A 25,265-nucleotide genomic window follows, 5' to 3' on the forward strand; every position below is an offset into this window, starting at 1 on the left:
AAATGTACCACTTAGTAGCTTTATTGCATGATCTCTAGTCCTTGTATTTTTGGAAAATGTAAATAAGCAATTCACGACCATCCCCTCCTCTCCACTCAGTATTTTACAGACCTCTATCATATCTCCCCTCAGCCATCTCTTCTGTAAACTGAAGAGCCCTAGCCTCTTTAGCCTTTCCTCATAGGGAGGCTGAAGAGTCATACCCTTTAATCATTTTCATCTTCCTTCTCTGTACCATTTCTAATTCTACTGTATCTTTGAGATACGGTGACTACAATTGCATACAATATTCGAGTGTGGTCACACCATGGAGCGATACAAGGGTATAATAATAATTTCAGCATTATTCTCCATTCTTTTCCTAAAAATTTGCAATATTCTATTTGTTTTTTTGGCTGTTGCTGCACAGTGAGCAGAGGATTTCAACATATTAAGGATGACACCTAAATGCTTTTCTGGAGCGGTGACTCCTAGGGGGTCTTTTACTAAGCTGCGGTAGCATTTTTAGCTCATGGTAGAAATCAGCTGGTGGTAAACACCAAGAAACCCATAGGAATATAATGGGCGTCTTGGCGTTTATCGTGAGCTAAAAACACTACTGTGGCTTAGTAAAATAACTGCCTAATGTGGAATCTTGCATCCTGTTTGCATTCCTATAATCCACAATGAACTCAAACTTGTTTGGGATAATGTGGGATATAAATGTCACAAACAAATAAATTCCTCTTCCCTTCATGAATCACTCTGCACTGGAAGGAAACAGCAGAGGTAATAGGAAAAATACACTAAGGTGCACAATTTCCATTATTCAAACGTTTCAATTAGTACGTGCATGGTTGATTTTATGGACCGTCGGTATTTCCTGAATTGAATACAAGTTGTATTTTCGGTTATCAGGCACTGATGATGCTTGAATGTTGATTTTTATTCGGGAAACTGTGATTTTCAGACTTCTGATGCAGGCCATTAGGCCGAAACACTGTCTATGTTGAGTCAACAGAAGATGTTGAATAAAGGAGAATTGTGCACTTTGGTGTACTGTTCCAATTTTGGTCGCCTCCACTGTTTCCTTTTTGTGCTACTGATTGTGGAGGATTGTTCTTCTGTTTTCCTCACTTTGCACTTGCTCACATTAAATGTCATCTGCCATTTGGATGGCCAATCTCCCAGTCTTGTAAGATCCTCTTGGAATTTTTCACAATCCTCTAGCGCAGTGGTTTTCAAACCTGGTCCTGAAGGCACCCCAGCCAGTCAGGTTTTCAGGATACCAGCAATGAATATTCATGAGAGGGATTTGCATGCAGTGAAGGTACATGCAAATCTTTCTCATGAATATTCATTGTGGGTATCCTGAAAACATGACTGGCTGGGATGTCTTCAGGACCAGGCTTGGGAAGCACTACTCTTACAATTTAACAACTTTGAATAACTTTGTGCTGTCAGCAAACTTGATCAACTTACTCATATCCCCCCCATTTCCAGATTATTTATAAACTAGTAAAAAAGCCCCGTTTCTGATGCAAATGAAACGGGGGCTAGCAAGGTTTTCTTCTGTGTGCATGTGGGAGTGTGTGTGTCCCTGCCCTCTCTCCCTTCCCCCCTCTGAGTCCTTCACTGCTTTGCTGTGTTTTCCTTCACTGACTGTTTGTGTTACAGAGAGGGCGGGGCAGACACTCATGGGGAAACCGGATCTCTCTCCCCCTTCACACTTCCGGCTGGAGGCTTCATAGAACGTTGGTGTTGCCTTTTATATAGAGAGATATGTTAAAAAGTAGCAATCCCAGCACAGATCCCTGGGGGATCCCCACTATTTAACCTTTTCCACTGAGAATATTGACTATTTAACCCTACTCTCTATTTTCTATCTTTTAACCAGTTCTTAATCCACAATAGGACACTGCCTCCTATCCCATGACTTTCTAATTTCCTCAGGAGTCATTCATGAAGTACTTTGTTAAATATCTTCTGAAAATCTAGAATACACACTATCGACCAGCTTACTTTTATTTACCCCTTAAAAAAAAAGTAGAAAATCGGTGAGGCAAGATTTCCCTTGACTAAATCAGTGTTGGTTTTGTCCTGTTAATCCATGGCTATGTATATGCTCAGTCATTTTGTTCTTTATAGTAGTCTCTATAATTTTGCCCAGCCTAAACTTTCCTGGGTCACATCAGGCTCACTGGTCTATAATTTTGATGCTCTGGAAATTTTAGACTGGCGTTCCACCAGAGCTTTAACTTTTTAAAACTTAGCTATGTTAACTGCTTCACCACTTCATCTGGCACTAAGAGCTCATGGAAGCATGACAGACTATTGCTAGTGGAGATTCTTTGTTTAATGCAAAGTTTATTATTCCAACATAGTGGACAGGAAAGACGTCATAACGTAACATAACAGATCATTCTTACATTCTGTGAATACCTCCTAGAAGCTCTATGCAGATTACAATTAAGAGAATAGTTTATCAAACCAAGAATTGCAATCAGCAAAAATATAAAATAGAATAAACCATACATTATACATTACAGTGATCTGAAGTAGAATTTTTTTTTAATGATTTAGAAGAAAATTCTAATATAGAAAAGTCTTCAGATCTGCCCTAAATTGATAGTAGTTCACAATGGATCGTAGGGAAGAAGGTAATTTATTCCAAAGAATTGCTGCCTGATAAGGTAGTAATGAGTTAAACATTTTTTTTAAAATCTTATCCCTTTAGGTTAGCTATTCTTGGGCCCATATATCTTTATGAACATCCATCAATATGCCGATAGATTACACAGATCATACAGTTTTGTGCACAGTGCATTAAGAAACATAGCTGTGTCCAGTTACAACAATAAACTGGTGTCACGTTTTCAAAGCTGGAAACGGGGTTTGTGAGCCCTTGGGCCACTGCCGAGGAGCCGCAGTGGCAGGCAAAACCACCCCATGCTAGAGACAGGGCAGATCTCTGACAAACAGTTAGGCTTCACCTGCACCTGGCCACTTTTCACCAAGAGCTGAGCTCCAGGCTTCAGGTGGCCGGCAGGACTTACTGGACAGGGCAGGACTGGATAACAGCTAGGCAGTACAGGGACAGCAAGGCAGGGAAAGGATAGGCTAAAGGACAGGACTGAAAGCTGTGAGCAGCCACTGAAACAGGGAACAAACACAGCTAGACAGGAGACTGAACTGAAAGCTGCAAGCAGTCACTGAAGCAGGGAACAAACACAGATAAACCCAGAACTAGACAAAGACATACAAACAAGACACAAGACTGGGAAACAAGCAATACAGTAAACAAGCAATACCCTAAACTAAACATAGACTAACTAGAACAGGCAAGACTTCAGGCAAGAACAAGAGCAAGGAAACAAACTCAGGCTGAAGTGCAACAAGCACCAACATACCAGGGCCTTAGACGCAGTGCAAAGGCAGAGAGTATCAAAAATGGCTAACAAGCCCAGCAGCACCTGGAGCTCAGCTGCAACAATCACCAGGCAACTAAGGGTGCTGTGCAGGTTCAAACAAAACAAGCAGATCTGGCAAAGGACAGAAGCCAGCACAGAAGCTGACCACAGGAAACAAGGCAAGTCTGAGAGGGGGCACGGCCACAGATGTGACAACTGGTTCCAATAGTGTGGCTCCTGTGACATCCTTACTTCCTTTTGGCTGACTCATCTCCTTTTAGCTGACAATCTTTTCTTCTCCTCCTTCTTATTAACCTTTCTACCAGGAACTTACCTAAACTTTTTAAAACTCAGCTATAAATTCCATATTTTAATTGTACCAAGTGAAAAAAATCTCTCTTACAATTTGTTGTTCAAATTTGAGGAGATTGATACAATGTTTCTCCCTTGTGTACCAAGAACCTTGTGGGTGGAGACCATTGAGGTGAGCACCCCAACCTAGCATAGAGGCATTTGTGGTGAGGACTTTGTGATGTGGATGGGGTTGAAACGGAAGTCCCCTGGTGAGATTCTGGGATACCATCCACCACTATACAGAGTGGCATAGCTGTGGAGTAACTCAAATACGGGCCAAGAGCAATCCTGTAGCTCAGGACCACTGAGAGGAGTATGTCCACAGAAGAATTCAGAAATGGAGTTGAGACAATAGTGTTACATGGACTGCTGAAGTCATGTGACCGAGTAGGCGGAGCATCTGATGAGAAGATACCTGGAAATATTTGGAAATCAAGCAGAGAGATGCATTATGTTGCTTGCTCTTGGTTGAGCGAGGAAGGCTTGAACCTGAGTAGTGTCTAGGAGAACCCTGATGAATTGCAAGGTTTAAACAGGTTGAAGATGTGATTTGGGGTATATGACGAAACAGTGGGTTCCTAAACCTGTGAGCTGTATTATTTATTTCATGAAGTGTATTTCTCCTAATTGACCAGCAGATGGCATTTGTTTTGTGTTTTAAAGCTGTTGCAGAAAAATACTTTTTATTTCCAAATTAAGCTTGGTGAAAGGCAATCTGCAGTACCATTGGCCAGATACTTTCAAAGCTGGTGCCCTGAGCTCTGACTGGCCCTGGAATTCAAATCTAGCCAGGAGGTACTGGATTTTCTTCAGTCTCAGCTAGCGAGGAGAAACATCTCTGTCCTGAGACCCTGTTCAAGACTTGTGAGCAGTTAATTTCCTGAAACTCCCCAGGTGCTACCCAGGTAGTAAGAAAGCTGCTCTGTCTCCCAGGGGAGGTCTGAGTCTGACTCTTCAAAGTACTGTACTTGGGAAGCACATGGAAGACATTTTTGACTAGAGCGTCGGCTCTGCATCGAGGCGGATGTCTCCGAGGCTGGAGGAAGTTCCTGTGCCGATGCTGACATATGCATCGGCCAGATTGATGGCACCCCCAATAGTCGGCATCGGGCTGGTGTGTAGGACCTCTCCCATGACTGTCTCTCCAATGTATCCACAGGCTGGGCTGAGGCTAGCACAAACACTGTGTAAGCCTGTTATCTCTTATTTGTCCTGTTTGTCTGTCCTAATTAGATTGTAAGCTCTGTCAAGTAGGGACTGTCCCTTCATGTTCAAGTGTACAGCGCTGCGTACGTCTAGCAGCACTATAGAAATGATAAGTAGTAGTAGTAGCATAGACAGCATATGCAGTAGCCCTGAGAGCTCCTCTTTGAGAATAGCACAGATTTCCTCCTGTAGAACAGGCATCAGTATTGGCTGAGACAGCAGTGTGGATGCAGCCAGAGTTATAGCCTGTGCAGACATAGGATATCTCAAAAATTCTGAAGGCTCTCAATGGGAAAAAAGTTGGAGAGAAGGAAAGCGGACACTGCAGGACTGATGTTTCACGTGCATTGAGGATGTCAATGCAGGGGACGTGCTGGCAGAGTGCATAGAAGAAGAACGATAGTGATGCTTCTTATGGTTTTTGTGATAGCGGTCATCTAGCGGTCCAACTGATTCTTTTGGTATGGTAGAAGCTATTATTAAAAACAAAATTACAGAGCACATCCAAGGACATGGATTACTGAGAACAAGTCAGCATGGCTTTTGAGTGGGGAAATTTTGCCTGACCAATTTACTTCAGTTCTTTGAAGGAGTAAAGAAACATGTGGACAAAGGGGAGCCGGTTGATATTGTGTATCTGGATTTTCAAAAGGCGTTTGATAAGGTACCTCATGAAAGGCTACAGAGGAAATTGAAGGGTCATGGGATAGGAGGAAATGTCCTATTGTGGATTAAAAGCTGGTTGAAGGCTAGGAAACAGAGAGTGGGGTTAAATGGGCAGTATTCACAATGAAGAAGGGCAGTTAGTGGGGTTCCTCAGGGGTCTGTGCTAGGACCACTGTTTTTTAACATATTTATAAATGATTTAGAGATGGAAGTAACCAGCGAGGTAATTAAATTTGCTGATGACACGAAGTTATTCAAAGTCGTTAACTCGCGACAGGATTGTGAAAAATTACAGAAGGACCTTACGAGACCGGGAGACTGGGCGGCTAAATGGCAGATGATGTTTAATGTGAGCAAGTGCAAGGTGATGCATGTGGGAAAAAAGAACCCGAATTATAGCTATGTCATGCAAGGTTCCACGTTAGGAGTTATGGACCAAGAAAGGGATCTGGGTGTCGTCGTTGATAATACACTGAAACCTTCTGCTCAGTGTGCTGCTGCGGCTTGGAAAGCTAATAGAATGTTGGGTATTATTAGGAAAGGTATGGAAAACAGGTGTGAGGATGTTATAATGCCGTTGTATCGTTCCATGGTGCGACCGCACCTTGAGTATTGTGTTCAATTCTGGTCGCCGCATCTCAAGAAAGATATAGTAGAATTGGAAAAGGTGCAGCAAAGGGCGACTAAAATGATAGCAGGGATGGGACGACTTCTCTATGAAGAAAGGCAAAGGAGGCTAGGGCTTTTCGGCTTGGAGAAGAGATGGCTGAGGGAAGACATGATAGATGTATATAAAATAATGAGTGGAGTGGAAAAGGTGGATGTGAAGCGTCTGTTCACGCTTTCCAAAAATACTAGGACTAGGGGGCATGTGATGAAACTATAGTGTAGTAAATTTAAAACAAATCGGAGAAAATTTTTCTTCACCCAATGCATAATTAAACTCTGGAATTTGTTGCCGGAGAACGTGGTGAAGGCGGTTAGCTTGGCAGAGTTTAAAAAGGGGTTAGACGGTTCCCTAAAGGACAAGTCCATAAACCACTATTAAATGGACTTGGGAAAAATCCACAATTCCAGGAATAACATGTATAGAATGGTTGTACGTTTGGGAAGCTTGCCAGGTGCCCTTGGCCTGAATTGGTCGCTGTTGTGGACAGGATGCTGGGCTCGATGGACCCTTGGTCTTTTCCCAGTGTGGCATTACTTATTGTACTTATGATACAGGTCCCTTGATTCACATGGCACCGACGAAGAGGACATACAGTCCTTACACAGTTGTGGTATTAAGTCCGATGTCAAAATATCTTGATATTCTGTCGGTGTAAATGATGTCAAGGCCACCGCAGGCTCTGCTTCAAGTACCAAATCTCCTGCCATGCTCAATGCGGATGCCATGCAGAACCAAAATGTTTTTCACTCCAGAGTCTGGGGGTTTTAAGTGTCCTTGCTTGAATGCACAGGCAGAGGACACACTGTATGTCCTAGTGCTCTGGAACTAAGCAGTGAACACACGTTTATGGAGGTCTGTGCCTCAAATGGTGCTATTGCATCAAGTACACTTCTTAAAGCCACTTGGCACCTTCGTTGACATGGAGGAAAAAACAGTCAATGCATGGTCAAAAGGTTCAATGAACATTAACTTATAGGATGTAGGAAAATCTTTTCAAACGTTCTGTTTACACAATACACTATTTCCTACTGAAATGAAAATGATATGATAAGTGGTATTGCCTTTATCTTAAACAATCCACTATCTAAAAAGAGCCTCACAGAGCTCCTAGACCAAAATAACGTCCATCGGAGCTAAAACGGATGCATTAGCTATCCTCTGTTCATCATAGGCTCTGAAAAAACCTCCAGTATAACTTGTTAGTTTAGCACCTCAAACCGGCAAAATTTATTGAAAGAACACTTATCTTTCCTGCTGGAGATTAGATCTTGTCCCTTTCTGTCACACCAAGCCAACGGTGGCCAGCGTTTCAAAAAAACTGCTTCAGGGTCTTGGTGGCGCAGGTTTAGGTCCTAAACCTGTGCCACCAAGACCCTGAAGCAGTTTTTTCGAAACGCTGGCCACCATTGGCTTGGTGTGGCAGAAAGGGACAAGATCTAATCTCCAGCAGGAAAGATAAGTGTTCTTTCAATAAATTTTGCCGGTTTGAGGTGCTAAACTAACAAGTTATACTGGAGGTTTTTTCAGAGCCTATGATGAACAGAGGATAGCTAATGCATCCGTTTTAGCTCCGATGGACGTTATTTTGGTCTAGGAGCTCTGTGAGGCTCTTTTTCCTCCTCTTTAGATAGTGGATTGTTTAAGATAAAGGCAATACCACTTATCATATCATTTTCATTTCAGTAGGAAATAGAGTATTGTGCAAAAGGTTCAATGGCCTGGGGAGCTCGAGTAGTCATGTACATCAGCGCACAACTGTGGAACGCGCTACCAAAAGCCCTGAAAACAACATATGATCACCTACAATTCAGGAAAAAGCTAAAAACTCACCTGTTTCAAAAGGCTTACCCTCCTGACCCAAAATAAATGATGAACTCCGCGACACTAGTTTGTAATGAGCTCCAACAATCTAATCTGTTCTTGTTTCCCTCTATGTGGTCCCACCACATGAACCTTTCTGTGGTCCCTACCACATGAACCTTTTCATACCACAACCTAATCCTATTATTTGTATTTGTTTACACCGGAGCCTACCATCACCTCTCCGGCACCTGAAGACCTATCTGTTCAACAAGGCATACCACAACGAGCAATAATTTAATTATAACACAATATCACTTCAACTACACTCTAACATTCTCTCGCTATACCCGTTTGCTTAATTCTATTTTGTTATCCATGTACTCCATGTAACTCTAATGTATCACTTACTCCAGAATGGCGAATGCCATAACGGAACTTTGTAAGCTTAATTCGATATTGTCATCCATGTAACACCAATTGTTTCTTTTACTCTGGAATGGCGAATGCCATAATGGAATATTGTAAGCCACATTGAGCCTGCAAATAGGTGGGAAAATGTGGGATACAAATACAACAAATAAAATACAACAAATAAATAAAATAAATAAACCACATTGAGCCTGCAAATAGGTGGGAAAATGTGGGGTACAAATGTTAAAAAATAAATAAAAAAAAAAATCTCAAATTGCCCGGAGTGCAATAAAATATCTCAAAAACACAAAAATCACTCCTATTGTATACAGTCTGTAGAAGAGCACAAACACCTGAACTGTGATAAAGAATTTTATATAAATGAAATAGCCTCAATAGCCCAGGGAACCTACAATTAGGACTCCACTGAATTGGCTAACATCATGGGCTCTCACTACTTTCCGAAAAAACCCACAGATAACAAAAAAACTCCCTAACTAAGGGAGAAAAAGGTTCTGTGAACAGAAAACGGAAAGCGGAGTATTGTCAATTATTGAAAGACAGTCCAAATCAATGTGCCCCACTACAGAGAGTACTAAATGGATATAGAAAACTTATAAATTCGCTTCATAGACCTCTTAATAAAATGAACTGGAAAGATACAAAAATAGAGCACAAATACAGTGTCTACTATTCAACAAAAATCAGCCATGACATTCGAAAAATACAATCACTTAGCTTGAAGCGATAATTTTTGCCTCAGAAGTTAGAACATCCAAATTTCCAAACTTCAGCAGTGAAAAGATTTCAGAATGGCTGGTACGTTGCTTCCCGTCAAATGTTTGCACCGGTCATGAAGTTAAATCAAATCCAATTTTTGTGTTTTTGAGATAACAAATAAATAAATAAATAAATGTACCCGAAAATGATAAGACACTTCTTAGGCAAAAGCAGGGCTCAGAGGCCCCAAAGGCTGAAAAATTAGAAAATGAAAAATGATTTAAAAAATGAATAAACTGAATAAAATTAATAAAGAGAAGAATATGAAGAAAAAAAAATCCAGAAAAAGGGAAGGCACCAAAAGGCAAAATGACGCTCTAAGGAGATTAGAAAACCAACCTCTCTGCTCCGCAGAAAATGCAAGACTGCTGGTCTGCGCTCGAGCCTGAAAGCACCCACGCATACGCGTTGCGGGCACTGCCTTAAAGTTTTTAAATGACAGTACACTACGACAGTGTCTGGATCGGGCTCCGCGGATGACATCACCCATGTGATATTATGCCTCCTTGTCCTCTGAGAACAATGGCTAATCCCTGGGGTTAAGCAGCATGGAATTTTGCCCCTGTTTGGTACTCTATCAGGTATTTGTGACCTGGATGAGCTACCACTGGAAACAAGATACTGGGCTAGATGGACCCTTGATCCAGTAGGTCCTTATGTTACATTTTAATGTAACTTAGTAAACAGAACCCTTAGATTGTAAGCTTCCTTGGGCAGCAGGGAAATAATTAAGATATCTGATTGTAACTCATCTTAAACTCAGACTTATATATATATATACACACACAGTGCACTCCATTTAAGTGCACGTCGGATAACCGCATGCTCTGTTTAACTGCATGCCGTACTTCGGTCCCGTTTTTGGCACCATCAATTTCTATGGGGACAAAGTTCGGTTTAGCGCACCACTGATAAGTACAAGATTCGGTTACATGCATGGTTTAAGACCGCTCCTTTGCAGGAAAGACTCCGCATAAGTGTGCGCATGGAATATGGAAGCCGATTGGCGCGTGACAACCAAGATTTCAAATTTACCACCTCTTTAACTGCCACAGGCAGATTAGGGGAAAGAATGTTGTTGGAGCGTGCACCGGGGTTATCGTCGTCGCGGCAGTGGAACTGTAAGACTTTAACACTGGCTGAACGAATAGAAGGTCTTAAAAAATTAGAAAACAAAGTCAAGCATCTATTGCTAAAGAATATGGTGTCAATCCCAATCAAATTTCACCTGTCTTGAAGCAGAAAGACCAGCTTCTGGAAGACTGGCAAAACAATACAAATCCACACAGGAAACGAAAACGGGCAGGAAAAGCTGAGGAGATAGAAGATGCTCTTCTTCGGTGGTTTTCTCAAGTCAGGAGCAGACAGTTTCCTGTCAGTGGTCCACTGCTTACAGCGAAAGCTAACCAGGTAGCTGAAAGTCTTGGACTAACTGAATTCAAAGCCACTGTTGGATGGTTGGAAAGATGGAAGGAGAGGAACAGCATAAAATTCAAGAAACAGCATGGTGAGAAACACGCTGATGACTTTGGTGCTGAAAATTGGGTTGTTTCAGTTCTTCCTACAATCTTGAACGAGTTTGCACCCCGTGACATTTTCAATGCTGACAAAAATGGTCTCTACTGGCGAGCGATTCCTGATGGAACACTTGCATTCAAACATGCTGAAACTACTGGAGGTAAAACATCTAAGGACCGACTGACGATCCTCCTTTGCTGCAATATGGATGGGAGTGAGAAGTTGGAACCCTTCGGCATTGGAAAGAGCAAACAGCCCCGTTGCTTCAAGAAAGTTAAGCGACTTCCTGTGTCATACGAGGCTAACGCAAATTCATGGATGACTGGGGAAATTTGGAAGCAGTGGCTAAAGAAGTTAGACACTAGAATGCGGGCACAAAAGCGTCAGATTTTGCTGCTTTGTGATAATTGTGCTGCACACAGGGATGATGTCAGGCTGTCTAACGCTAAGGTGGTCTTCCTGCCACCAAACACTACCTCTCTGATCCAACCTATGGATCAGGGCATAATAGCCAATTTCAAACAACATTATCGGGCTCTTGTGCTACGTCGTCTGATGCGCGTTATGGATGACCAGATTGGCAAGGATAAACGTGCTGTTGAACTGACTCGTAATCTATCACTGTTGGATTCCCTACATATACAGAAAGAAGCCTGGAATCATGTTACACAGGCAACCATTGTGAACTGCTACAAGCGGGCAAGCTTTGTTAAGGATGTGGAGAGGGACAAAACAGGTGCAGCTGTTGCAAACGCGTCAGATGAAGAGGTTATTGACATCCCAGCCAGTTTTACTGAAGAGGAGTTCCATCGCTATGTAGCTGTTGATTACGATCTACAAACAGCTGAAGACAGCACTGATGTTCAGATATGCTCCTACACGCAGGCAACAATGGCTGATGATGGAACAGATAAAGAAATGAGCAGCGAGGCACATGCTGATGAAATTCAACAACCTCCTCCGAAGCAAAGAATTCATTTAATCTCTACGCTATGGCTTTGTCTTCCCTGATTGCCCCTTTTACCCCTTGGTCATCTAGTGGTCCAATCAATTCTTTTGCCGGTTTCCTGCTTTTAATATACCTAAAAAATGTTTACTAGGAGTTTTTGCCTCCAACGCAATCTTTTTTTCAAAGTCCTCTTTGTCTTCCTTATCAGCGCTTTGCATTTGACTTGACATTCCTTATGCTGTTTCATATTATTTTCAGTCAGTTCCATCTTCCATTTTCTGAAGGATTTTCTTTTAGCTCTAATAGCTTCTTTCACCTCACTTTTTAACCATGCCGACTGTCGTTTGGTCTTCCGTACTCCTTTTTTAATACAAGGAATATATTTGGCCTGAGCTTCCAGGATGGCATTTTTGAACAGCATCCGATGTAAATTTCTGACCCTCGCAGCTGCTCCTCTAAGTTTTTTTTTCACCGTTCTTCTCAGTTTATCAGTCTCCTTTTTGAAACAAACTCAAACGTTATCGATTTCCTGCATAGCTCCTCCAAAGCTAATATCAAATCTGATCATCTTATGATCACTGTTAACAAGCAGCCCCAGCACCATTACCTCCTGCAACAGATAATGTGCTCCACTAAGGACTAGGTCTAGAATTTTTCCTTCTCTTGTCGGCTCCTGCACCAGCTGCTCCATAAAGCAATCCTTGATTTCGCCCACGAATTTTACATCCGTAGCATGCCCTGATGTTACATTTACCCAGTCAATATCGGGGTAATTAAAATCACCCATTATTATTGTGTTGCCTAGTTTGTTAGCCTCCCTAATTTCCTTTAACATTTCTACATCCTTCTGTTCATCCTGGCCAGGCGGACGGTAGTACACTCCTATCACTATCCTTTCCCCCTTTACACATGGAATTTCAATCCAATGGGATTCCAACATGTATTTTGTTTCCTGCAGAATTTTCAATCTATTTGATTCAAGGCCCTCCTTAACATACAATGCTACCCCCTCCACCAATTCGATCCACCCTATCACTACGATATAATTTGTACCCCGGTATGACAGTGTCCCACTGGTTATTCTCCTTCCACCAGGTCTCAGAGATGCCTATTATATCCAATTTTTCATTTAGTGCAATATATTCTAACTCTCCCATCTTATTTCTTAGGCTTCTGGCATTCGCATATAGACGTTTCAAACTATGTTTGTTGTTCCTATTTCCATCATGCTCAGTACTTGACAGTATTAATTTGCAATCTTTTGTCTGATTTTTATTTAAGGATACATGGTAACATACATAGTAACACAGTAGATGACGGCAGAAAAAGACCTGCACGGTCCATCCAGTCTGCCCAACAAGATAAACTCATATGTGTTACCTTTTGTGTATACCTGACCTTGATGTGTTTCTGCCATTTTCAGGGCACAGACCGTAGAAGTCTGCCCAGCACTAGCCACGCCTCCCAACCACTAGCCCTGCCTCCCACCACATGATCTACTATGGTCTCTTTTACAACCTCACTATCGGAATAACCCTATCTTCCCTGTTTTGGTGATATCTTTGAAAGATACCTTATTCCGAACCATGCGCTTTTGAGCGACTGTCGGCCTTCCCCCAGTTTCTAGTTTAAAAACTGCTCTATCTCCTTTTTAAATGCTGATGCCAGCAGCCTGGTCCTACCCTGGTTAAGGTGGAGCCCATCCTTTTGGAATAAGCTCCCCCTTCCCCAGAATGTTGCCCAGTTCCTAACAAATCTAAACCCTCTTCCCTGCACTATCATCTCATTCATGCATTGAGACTCTGGAGCTCTTCCTGTACCTTGGGCCCTGCGCGTGGAACAGGTAGCACTTCAGAAAATGCTACCCTAGAGGTTCTGGATTTGAGCTTTCTACCTAAGAGTCTACATTTGGCTTCCAGAACCTCTCGCCAACATTTTCCTATGTCATTAGTACCCACATGTACCAAGACAGCCGGCTCCTCCCCAGCACTATCTAAAATCCTATTTATGTGATGCGTGAGGTCCGCCACCTTCGCACCAGGCAGGCAAGTCACCAGGCGATCCTCACGTTCACCAGACACTCAGCTATCTATATGCCTATTGATCAAATCACCAACTACAACAGCTGTCCTAACCCTTCCCTCCTGGGCAGAACTTGGAGACATATCCTCGGTGCGAGAGGATAGTACATCCTCTGGTGGGCAGGTCCTGGCTATAGGCGTGTTTCCTACTTCACCAGGGTGATGCTCGCCTTCTGGTTAAGGTTTTCATGCACACACAAACACTGGTAATGTTTGAGATCTACACCTGCACCATTTTTGCACAATCACTGCATCACAGGTAATCTACCATACCTTGAACATTTCTCCACACAGGTTTGCACAGTCCCACCACAAATAGTTTCTACTATATTTTACAAAGATTGAACTTTTCTATTCAATTTCATAACTTATTATCCAAGCGTGTTAACATATCATACAGTACATGCATTAACAGATCATGCAATGTTAACAGCTGAAAATTATTTTCTTGTTTAACTTGTGGTGTGTAGGAGCACCCTGGTGGAAAGAGCAGAGATCCAAGAAAAATCAAGGTTCAAATCCCACGTATGTTCCATGTGGCCTTAATCAAGTCATTGCATTCACTGTTTCCTCAGGTACAAACAGATTATATTCCCTCTGGGGACAAGGAAATAACCACTGTACCTGAATGTAACTCACCTTGAGCTACCTATAGAGAGGTATAAACTAAAATTAATTAAAACCCAAGAGCCATTCCCCTTACAACAACTCTTCAACAAGCAAAGAGCAATCCCCCATGACATCTAACTTTGGACAGATACCATAGAACTACCGGGGAAGCACATGTGTACTGTTCAGGAGATACTGTGGGACTATCGTGGAAATCCCTCAAGTGGTTTGAGGGAATCTGCCGGACTATTGGGCAAGTGTTCTCTGATTAATGGCAGATGCTGTGAAAGCTATCAGAAGGCACTCGACTGTCCTATAGCACCCCTAATTATTTGAGAGTCCTCATTAGGATTTGAACAGCATTTCCCCAGTAACCTATGGGTGCTCCTCCAATAGGAGACTATGCTTGTGGAACCAACAGACCTCTGGTTAGTTTTAAATGCCACTTTGCACAAAAGCCCTGACAGATACCCAGAGTTACATGTATCAGCCACAAAGCTTACAATGTGTGAGAGCCACCTACTGATCTTCAAGACTAATGACTATAGTTTGGCCATTAAGCATACATGGCTAGTGGAGGTGGTTTAAATAGTGGGGAATCAGGTTGTTAATACTTATGTATCAGAGTCTTACTTTCCCAGATTTTCCACGTGTCCCAAGCAGGTGGAGAAACAGTAGTTGTAAGCGATGATGATGGAGGGATACAAAGACTGGAAATCCAGCACGAGAATGGAGTTACTGTAGAAGCGGGACTCGGGCTCCATCACCAGAGGAATGCACTGAGGGGCTCTCATCTGAGCTCGCTGCTGGACACTCGGTGTCACTGCGATGTAGTTCAATGGTTTAGCAACACGCAGCATCATCGACTCCACACGGTACTATCCAACAAGAGAGTAACTCAGATCATACTGACACACATGGCAAAACATGTTAACAGGAAAGTGACCACAGTGATAAGCCCAAAATTGTGACAACAAATACAGTCTCTTTTTTCAAGGTAAAACATTGCCGTTTTGGGAGGGAAGAAATATCTCTCAAGGCAAAAACTGTGACTAATAATAGTTTCCACTCGTGCACTCTTTGGCAGTCTGTATTTGTCACAGATCACATGCTGACATGTTGCGCAGTGGAGATCCTATGTAGTATGTAACAGTGGGCTGCATGTATCCTTGTGTCCCTATGCAATGCCCTGTACTAGTATATCCTGAAAATGCTTTCTAATATTCCCGCAAAATAGACAATATTCAGTAAGCACAGCATACAATGGCAGATAAAGACCAGTTGGTCAAGTCAGTCTGTCTAGTTATTCCTGTCCAAACTAAGATATCCCTCAGCTGCTAGAAGTGTGCCTGCTTATAAAATATCTCATGTTAGACATGTTATAGTTTTGATCTTCACACCCTGGGCCAATATCATTGCAAACTCCCATATGTAATCCCACACTACCATTTCTTATTACTCAATTTCCAGTTAAGTTAAACCCTCAGCCTTTGTCTCTGTTTTGGATGATGATCATTAAGGTGAATGATCCTTGGCCAGCTGCAGACATTCTAGTAGATCAAAAAAACAGTCCCTAAAAGTAATATTGTGTCGCATAACCAGGAGGCAAACACAAAATGGCAGCCTCCATATAATAGTGCAAAGTTAATGGAAAAAGAAGAATAGCTCAGGCCATAAAGTTGTGCACTGAGGTGCGATAGATCCCAACTCAAATCGTCCCACCCGGCAAGGTTGGCTGGGTCACATATGGACATACTGTGAAGACAATGGTGTACTCAACTTGGGTTGAGAAAGTAGGTGGCCAGTTAGTAGCACAGAGTATGTACCATAGAGGAGGTACTCTTCCATCCCTGGGGCTGGCAAGTGATACTAAAGCCAACCAGGTAGGAGCAGAAGAGCTTGCTAAAGATATTAAAAGAGGAAACAACAATACAAAAAAATTAACAAACATGGCAATTTTGCACAAACTATTTATTTATTTATTTGTTGCATTTGTATCCCACATTTTCCCACCTATTTGTAGGCTCAATGTGGCTTACATTATGCCGTAATGGTGATCGCCATTTCCGGAATGAGAAATACAAAGTGGTATTGCATTAAAGTTCATATTGTACCATCTTGATATTCTTAGGCTGCAGCCTTCTATAATCCAGATCACAATGAATATTTTCAGGGAAGTTAAACCCTGAATTCACAACTGAAGGATAGCAAAGCTAATTCGCCTCTAAAAACAGAAGTAGCAAGTTGACTCGTAACCACTCGCCTCCACCTACTCTCCTCTCCTCCTTCCTGTACACATTAATTGATTTGATTACTTTATTTTTTGTCTATTAGATTGTAAACTCTTTGAGCAGGGACTGTCTTTCTTCTATGTTTGTGCAGCGCTGCATACGCCTTGTAGCGCTATAGAAATGCTAAATAGTAGTAGTAGTAGTAAGTTGAAAGAAAACCTGCAACAAACAGTTTTAACTGCTAGGACACAGCTGATATGCTGAATTCCTTCTTACCTGGGAGCCTCTTGTGAGCACATGCAAAAACTGAATGCCAAAGAGCCGTGCCAGTTCACTGGTTCTACCAATCAGATCCAGCTGCTCTAAGATCTGGAGTGTCCCACGTACGCGGCTGACATAATAATCCACCATTTTCCATCTGTAAAAAGTAGAACATGATGCTTAGCCAAGGCAGAAAGTGCTCTGTGTGGTGTATAGCAAGTCAGTACTGCCTGCAAAAATGAAGAGAAGTTCCATACACAATATATTTCTAGAGATCTCTTCAACAGTCAAAAAACAGAATGATGTACCTATGAAAGTTAAATGTTACACTTATGATCAGCTTTTAAGGGTTACCAATTTAGTATGGTCAAGCTTTTCCCTCAAAGGGTAATTTCATAAGGAGATGCTTAGGCTGTGAACTCACATAGGTGTCTATGTTGCGCTTAATTTATAAGGCAACATACGTGCTTATCTGTTTTTATAAAACAGCGTACTTGAAAACTCCTGCACAAAGTTAGATCTGCTCTGAGAAAGGATTAACTTTAAGCATGTGCCAGTAAAAATCAGCATGTGGAAGCATCACATAAAGCGTCAACACAACCTCTAATACCCATTCAAGGTTAACCAGTGGACACTTGGAATGTCCTGCCAAGCATTGCTCAGGCCACCTACATCCGTGCATATAGCCCTACACTGGCAACCAACCACCAACTGGGTTCCTGCTTGTCTCTTTACAAGAAAAAAGCCATGCAAACTTGGTGACTTCTAAGAACACTGAGTTCCCCATAAAAGGACCAAATTGTTACTAGAAATTCACCTATAAAGAAAATGCTGACCAGTCACAAACATAGGGCTAAGTAAACTGAACAGTTCATTAGGAAAAATATTGCAGAGAACAAAAGGGAAAAGAAAAGAACGGATTGCACAAGACAATCTATTTAAGAAGCTCACTCTTCAGAAGTAGGCAGGGACCTGATACACATCTATCCTGCTGTGCATCTTAGTCAGGACTGGAGACTTTTAGCAAATTTAGGGCTATTATCCTCTTGAACTGGTACTGAACAACCAATGAAAAGCTAAGGAGCCAATGTCCTAGGGCTACCATAATGTAGTGCAATCCTACAAGTCCTAGAGGATACTAAGAAACATGGTGTCCAAGTCTCAATGACTTACAGTTTTGCAAGGGTAAGAACAATACAGTGAATGATACATACCTGTAGCAGGTGTTCTCCGAGGACAGCAGGCTGATTGTTCTCACGACTGGGTGACGTCCGCGGCAGCCCCCACCAACCGGAAAAAAGCTTCGCGGGACGGTCGGCACGCAGGGCACGCCCACCGCGCATGCGCGGCCGTCTTCCCGCCCGTGCGCGACCGCTCCCGCCAGTTGAATGACTAGCAAAAGATGAAACACACAACTCCAAAGGGGAGGAGGGAGGGTAGGTGAGAACAATCAGCCTGCTGTCCTCGGAGAACACCTGCTACAGGTATGTATCATTCACTTTCTCCGAGGACAAGCAGGCTGCTTGTTCTCACGACTGGGGTATCCCTAGCTCTCAGGCTCACTCAAAACAAGAACCCAGGTCAATTGAACCTCGCAACGGCGAGGGAACAACAGAAAATTGACCTACGAAGAACAACTAACTGAGAGTGCAGCCTGAACAGAATAAATTCGGGTCCTGGAGGGTGGAGTTGGATTTACACCCCAAACAGATTCTGCAGCACCGACTGCCCGAACCGACTGTCGCGTCGGGTATCCTGCTGGAGGCAGTAATGTGATGTGAATGTGTGGACAGATGACCACGTCGCAGCCTTGCAAATCTCTTCAATAGTGGCTGACTTCAAGTGGGCCACTGACGCTGCCATGGCTCTGACACTATGAGCCGTGACATGACCCTCAAGAGCCAGCCCAGCCTGGGCGTAAGTGAAGGAAATGCAATCTGCTAGCCAATTGGAGATGGTGCGTTTCCCGACAGCGACCCCTAGCCTGTTAGGGTCGAAAGAAACAAACAATTGGGCGGACTGTCTGTGGGGCTGTGTCCGCTCCAAGTAGAAGGCCAATGCTCTCTTGCAGTCCAATGTGTGCAACTGACGTTCAGCAGGGCGGGTATGCGGCCTGGGGAAGAATGTTGGCAAGACAATTGACTGGTTAAGATGGAACTCCGACACTACCTTCGGCAGAAACTTTGGGTGGGTGCGGAGCACTACTCTGTTATGATGAAATTTGGTATATGGAGCATGAGCTACTAGGGCTTGAAGCTCACTGACCCTACGAGCTGAAGTAACTGCCACCAAGAAAATGACCTTCCAGGTCAAGTACTTCAGATGGCAGGAATTCAGTGGCTCAAAAGGAGGTTTCATCAGCTGGGTGAGGACGACGTTGAGATCCCATGACACTGTAGGAGGCTTGATAGGGGGCTTTGACAAAAGCAAGCCTCTCATGAATCGAACGACTAAAGGCTCTCCAGAGATGGCTTTACCTTCCACACGATAATGGTAAGCACTAATCGCACTAAGGTGATTCCTTACTGAGTTGGTCTTGAGGCCAGACTCTGATAAGTGCAGAAGGTATTCAAGCAGGTTCTGTGCAGGGCAAGAACGAGGTTCTAGGGCCTTGCTCTCACACCAAACGACAAACCTCCTCCACTTGAAAAAGTAACTCTTTTTAGTGGAATCCTTCCTAGAGGCAAGCAAGACCCGGGAGACACCCTCAGACAGACCCAACTTAGCGAAGTCTACGCCCTCAACATCCAGGCCGTGAGAGCCAGGGATTGAAGGTTGGGGTGCAGCAACGCTCCGTCGTTCTGTGAAATGAGAGTCGGAAAACACTCCAATCTCCACGGTTCTTCTGAGGACAACTCCAGAAGAAGAGGGAACCAGATCTGACGGGGCCAAAAGGGCGCTATCAGAATCATGGTGCCGCGGTCTTGCTTGAGCTTCAGTAAGGTCTTCCCCACCAAAGGTATGGGAGGATAAGCATACAGGAGGCCGGTCCCCCAATGAAGGAGAAAGGCATCTGACGCTAGCCTGCCGTGTGTCTGAAGCCTGGAACAGAACAGAGGCAGCTTGTGGTTGGTCTGAGAGGCGAAAAGATCCACCGAGGGGGTGCCCCACTCTCGGAAGATCTTGCGTACCACTCTGGAATGGAGCGACCACTCGTGCGGTTGCATGACTCTGCTCAGTCTGTCGGCCAGACTGTTGTTTACGCCTGCCAGGTACGTGGCTTGGAGGAGCATGCCGAACCGGCACGCCCAACGCCACATCCCGACGGCTTCCTGACACAGGGGGCGAGATCCGGTGCCCCCCTGCTTGTTGACGTAATACATTGCAACCTGATTGTCTGTCCGAATTTGGATAATTTGGTAGGACAGCCGATCTCTGAAAGCCTTCAGTGCGTTCCAGATCGCTCGGAGCTCCAGGAGGTTGATCTGTAGATCCTTTTCCTGGAGGGACCACAGACCCTGGGTGTGAAGCCCATCGACATGAGCTCCCCACCCCAGGCGAGATGCATCCGTCGTCAGCACTTTCGAGGGCTGCGGAATTTGGAATGGACGTCCCAGGGTCAAATTGGTCCGGATGGTCCACCAGAGCAGTGAAGTGCGGCAACTGGTGGAGAGGCGGATGACATCTTCTAGATTCCCGGTGGCTTGGAACCACTGGGAAGCTAGGGTCCATTGAGCAGATCTCATGTGAAGACGAGCCATGGGAGTCACATGGACTGTGGAGGCCATATGACCCAGAAGTCTCAACATCTGCCGAGCTGTGACCTGCTGAGACGCTCTGGTCTGCGAAGCCAGGGCCAGGAGATTGGTGGCCCGCGCTTCGGGAAGGTAGGCCTGAGCCGTCTGGGTATTCAGCAGCGTTCCTATGAATTCCAGAGACTGGGATGGCTGGAGATGGGACTTTGGGTAATTTATCACAAACCCCAGCAGCTCCAGAAGTTGAATAGTGCACTGCATGGACCGGAGGGCTCCTGCCTCCGAGGTGTTCTTGACCAGCCAATCGTCGAGATATGGGAACACGTGCACTCCCAGCTTGCGTAGGTAGGCCGCTACCACCACGAGGCACTTGGTAAACACTCGTGGGGCAGAGGCGAGCCCAAAGGGCAGCACACAATACTGAAAGTGCCGTGCGCCCAGGCGGAATCTGAGATACTGTCTGTGAGCTGGCAGTACCGGTATGTGAGTATATGCGTCCTTTAAATCCAGGGAACATAGCCAATCGTTTTTCTGAATCATTGGCAGAAGGGTGCCCAAGGAAAGCATCCTGAACTTTTCTTTGACCAGGAATTTGTTCAGGCCTCTCAGGTCTAGGATGGGACGCATCCCCCCTGTTTTCTTTTCCACAAGGAAGTACCTGGAATAGAATCCCTGCCCTTCCTGCCCGGGTGGTACGGGCTCGACCGCATTGGCGCTGAGAAGGGCGGAGAGCTCCTCTGCAAGTACCTGCTTGTGATGGGAGCTGAAAGACTGAGCTCCCGGGGGACAATTTGGAGGCAGGGAGGCCAAATTCAGGGCGTATCCGCACCGCACTATTTGGAGAACCCACTGGTCGGAGGTTATGAGAGGCCACCTTTGGTGAAAAAATTTTAACCTCCCTCCGACCGGCAGATCGTCCGGTACGGACACTTGTAGGGCGGCTATGTTCCCGTGAATCCAGTCAAAAGCCCGTCCCCGGCTTTTGCTGTGGAGGCACCGGGGGCTGCTTAGGCGCACGCTGTTGACGAGAACGAGCGCGCTGGGGCTGTCCCTGTGCCTGGCGAGGCCTTCGGGCCGGCTGGTTGTACCTACGCTTCGCAAAAGAATAGGGTGCAGCCTGACGGGCCCGGGAAAAACGTCCACCTGTGGAGGTGGATGCTGAAGGCGCCCGGTGGGAGAGCTTGTCGAGAGCGGTTTCCCGCTGATGCAGTTGGTCCACCATCTGCTCGACCTTCTCACCAAAAATGTTATCCCCCCGGCAAGGGACGTCGGCCAGTCTCTGCTGGGTGCGGTTGTCCAGGTCAGAGGCACGCAGCCATGAGAGCCTGCGCATCACTATACCTTGGGCCGCAGCACGAGATGCCACGTCACAGGTGTCATAGATACCCCTGGACAGGAACTTTCTGCACGCCTTCAGCTGCCTGACCACCTCCTGATAAGGCCTGGACTGCTCCGGCGGGAGCTTCTCGACCAGGTCCGCCAGTTGTTGCACATAGGTCCGCATGTGAATGCTCATATAGAGCAGGTATGATTGGATGCGGGTCACGAGCATGGAGGATTGGTAGGCCTTCCTCCCAAATGAGTCCAGAGTGCGAGACTCCCGCCCCGGGGGCGCCGAGGCGGTATCCCTCGAACTCCGTGCCCTCTTGAGAGCAGAATCCACGACCGCCGAGTCATGGGGCAATTGGGGCCGCATTAACTCTGGGTCAGAGTGGATCCTGTACTGGGACTCTGCTTTCTTGGGAATGGTGGGGTTAGTTAAAGGTCGCACCCAGTTCCGAAGCAGTGTCTCCTTGAGGACATTGTGCAGCGGTACCGTGGAGGACTCTCTAGGTGGTGATGGATAGTCGAGGACCTCGAGCATCTTGGCTCTCGGCTCTTCCACAGAGACCACGGGAAAGGGAATGCTGATAGACATATCCCGCACAAAGGAGGCAAAGGAGAGACTCTCAGGAGGTGAGAGCTTCCTCTCCGGTGAAGGCGTGGGGTCCGAGGGAAGGCCCGTAGACTCCTCTGAGGAGAAATATCTAGGGTCCTCCTCTTCCCCCCACGAGTCCTCATCCTCGGTGTCGGACATAAGCTCATGTAGCTGAGTCCTGAACCGGGCCCGGCTCGACGTCGAGGCACCAGGGTCTCGGTGTCGTCGAGCGGTGGACTCCCGCGCCGGCGGGGACGGAGCTCCCTCCATCGACGTCGACGGGGACTCCACTTGCGTGGCGGTCGAGACCGGCACCGCAAGCGGCGGCGGTGTCGACGGCCCCGGCGCCGGGCTAGAGCTCGCCGGCGCCACAGTCATCGGCGCCGAGGGCGCAAGCACCCCCGGCGCCGGCACAGCCTGGCGCATCAGCCCTTCCAGGATCCCCGGAAGGATGGCTCTGAGGCACTCGTCCAGGCCCGCTGCCGGGAAAGGCGGTGGGGTCGGTAGGGGTGTCGGCGCCAGAAGCTGCTGGGAGCCAGGAGACGGCACCGAGGTGCCGGAACCCCGATGCGTCGGTACCTCCACAACCGACGGGGACCTCTCCTCCCGACGATGACGCTTCGGCGTCGCCTCCTCTCCGATCTCCGGATGCACCGAGGGCGACCGGTGACGACGCTTCTTATCTTTCTTGCGATGCCCGTCACCGGCGCCGGAGGGCATGGAGGAGGAGGAGGTCGATCCCCCTCGGTCTCGAGGTACCGGGTCAGACAGGGTTCGGTCCCGTGGCCCACGAGCTGAGGGAGTGACCGGGGCCGACTGCCCACGCGGCCTCTCACCCCCACTCTCACCGGAGGACCGGCGGGCCGACGGGACCTGTTCTCCTGGGGTCGCTGCCATCGGTGCCGATGTCTCGGGCATCGATACCGGTACCGAAGGGCCGGGCGTCGATACCGATGCCTTCGAGGTCGACGTCGAGGGGCCGGCGCAAGTTCCAAAAAGACGGTCCCGCAGAACTTGCCTCGCAACCTGAGTCCGTTTCCGGAGACCGAGACACAGAGAACACGACTTGATATTGTGCTCCGGCCCGAGGCACTGGAGGCACCAAGCGTGGGTGTCGGTCTGCGAGATCGGCCGGCCGCAGCGACCACACTTTTTAAATCCACTCGGGACCTTCGAGGACATCGACGGAAAAATCGCGTCGGCGAAGTCAAAGTCGTCAATGGTGGCTGAAATCACACCACGAAAAAGAAAACGACCGAGCGGCCACTAGGCCGCAATGTGGCGTCCCCGCTGGAAGCGAGGGAAAAAGGGAGCGCGTGCTCCACACGCGCAGGGTTTCTTTTTTTTTTTTTTTTGAAAAAAGAAGCCGGGCGGTAACTAGACCGAAAAAACCTAAGAAAAAGCGCGATCGCGTAAACGCGATCGAAAATCCGGCGGCTGAAAAAGAGAGAGCGGTTCGAAGCACGACTCTCTCCAGACGCGGAAAAAAAGGAACTGGCGGGAGCGGTCGCGCACGGGCGGGAAGACGGCCGCGCATGCGCGGTGGGCGTGCCCTGCGTGCCGACCGTCCCGCGAAGCTTTTTTCCGGTTGGTGGGGGCTGCCGCGGACGTCACCCAGTCGTGAGAACAAGCAGCCTGCTTGTCCTCGGAGAACTACAGGCTACCCTAAGGGAAAGGGCTTAAACTGCACCTGCCTGTCAGTTTAAAGATAGCAAGGAAAAGGAGGATGGAAACAAAATCTCAGTGCGTGGAAAACCATCCAAGCATATGTGCTGATCTTATCCCCATAGTTTCTCCCTCATCCCCAGAGCATCTATGTATATAAAAGACAACTCTATAATCTGGGCATCTACAGAGATACAATTCCTTGATGAAATCAAGGACAGCTTTATGGAGCAACTGGTGCAGGAGCCGACGAGAGAAGGAAAAATTCTAGACTTGGTCCTTAGTGGAGCGCATGATCTGGTGAGGGACGTTATGGTACTGGGGCCGCTTGAGAACAGTGACCATAATATGATCAGTTTTGATATCGACCTTGAAGTAACTGTACACAGAAAGTCAAATACGTTAGCGTTTAACTTTAAAAAAGGAGACTATGATAAAATGAGAAGAATGGTAAAAAAAAAAACTTAGGGGGGCAACTGAGAGAGTAAAAACTGTACAACAGGCGTGGACGCTGTTCAAAAATACCATCCTGGAGGCCCAGGCCATACATATTCCGCGAATTAGAAAAGGAAGACGGAACTCCAAAAGACAGCCGGCCTGGTTGAAAAGTGAGGTGAAGAAGGCTATTAGGGCTAAAAGAAACGCCTTCAGAAAATGGAAGAAGGAACCGTCTGAAAATAACAAGAAGCAGCATAAGGAGTGTCAAAGCAAATGCAAGGCGCAGATAAAGAAGGCCAAGAGGGATTACGAAAAAAAGATAGCATTAGAGGCAAAAAAACATAGTAAAATTTTTTTTCGGTATATTAAAAGCAGGAAGCCGGCAAAAGAATCGGTTGGGCCGCTGGATGACCGAGGGGTAAAAGGGGCGATCAAGGAAGACAAAGACATAGCGGAGAGACTGAATGAATTCTTTGTTTTGGTCTTCACCGAGGAAGATTTGGGTGGGATACCGGTGTCGGAAATGGTATTTCAAGCGGATGAGTCGGAGAAACTTACTGACTTCACGGTAAACCTGGAGGACGTAATGGGGCAGTTCGGCAAACTGAAGAGTAGCAAATC

General features: G+C 46.0%; 1 protein-coding gene across 2 annotated transcripts in view; it reads right to left on the reverse strand.

The window, feature by feature from the left end:
• Positions 1–25,265, reverse strand: part of REV3L (REV3 like, DNA directed polymerase zeta catalytic subunit) — a 567,479-nt gene that overhangs the window by 139,716 nt on the left and 402,498 nt on the right. For both annotated transcript variants that reach the window (XM_030199216.1, XM_030199218.1), the window contains exons 22-23: positions 16,944–17,085; positions 15,070–15,314 (exon numbers count right to left, since the gene is read on the reverse strand). In XM_030199216.1, coding sequence (XP_030055076.1) covers positions 15,070–15,314; positions 16,944–17,085 — 387 coding nt within the window. The remainder of the gene's footprint in view (positions 1–15,069; positions 15,315–16,943; positions 17,086–25,265) is intronic.

This window comes from Microcaecilia unicolor, chromosome 3 (assembly GCF_901765095.1).
Source record: "Microcaecilia unicolor chromosome 3, aMicUni1.1, whole genome shotgun sequence".
Classification (NCBI taxonomy): Eukaryota; Metazoa; Chordata; class Amphibia; order Gymnophiona; family Siphonopidae; genus Microcaecilia; species Microcaecilia unicolor.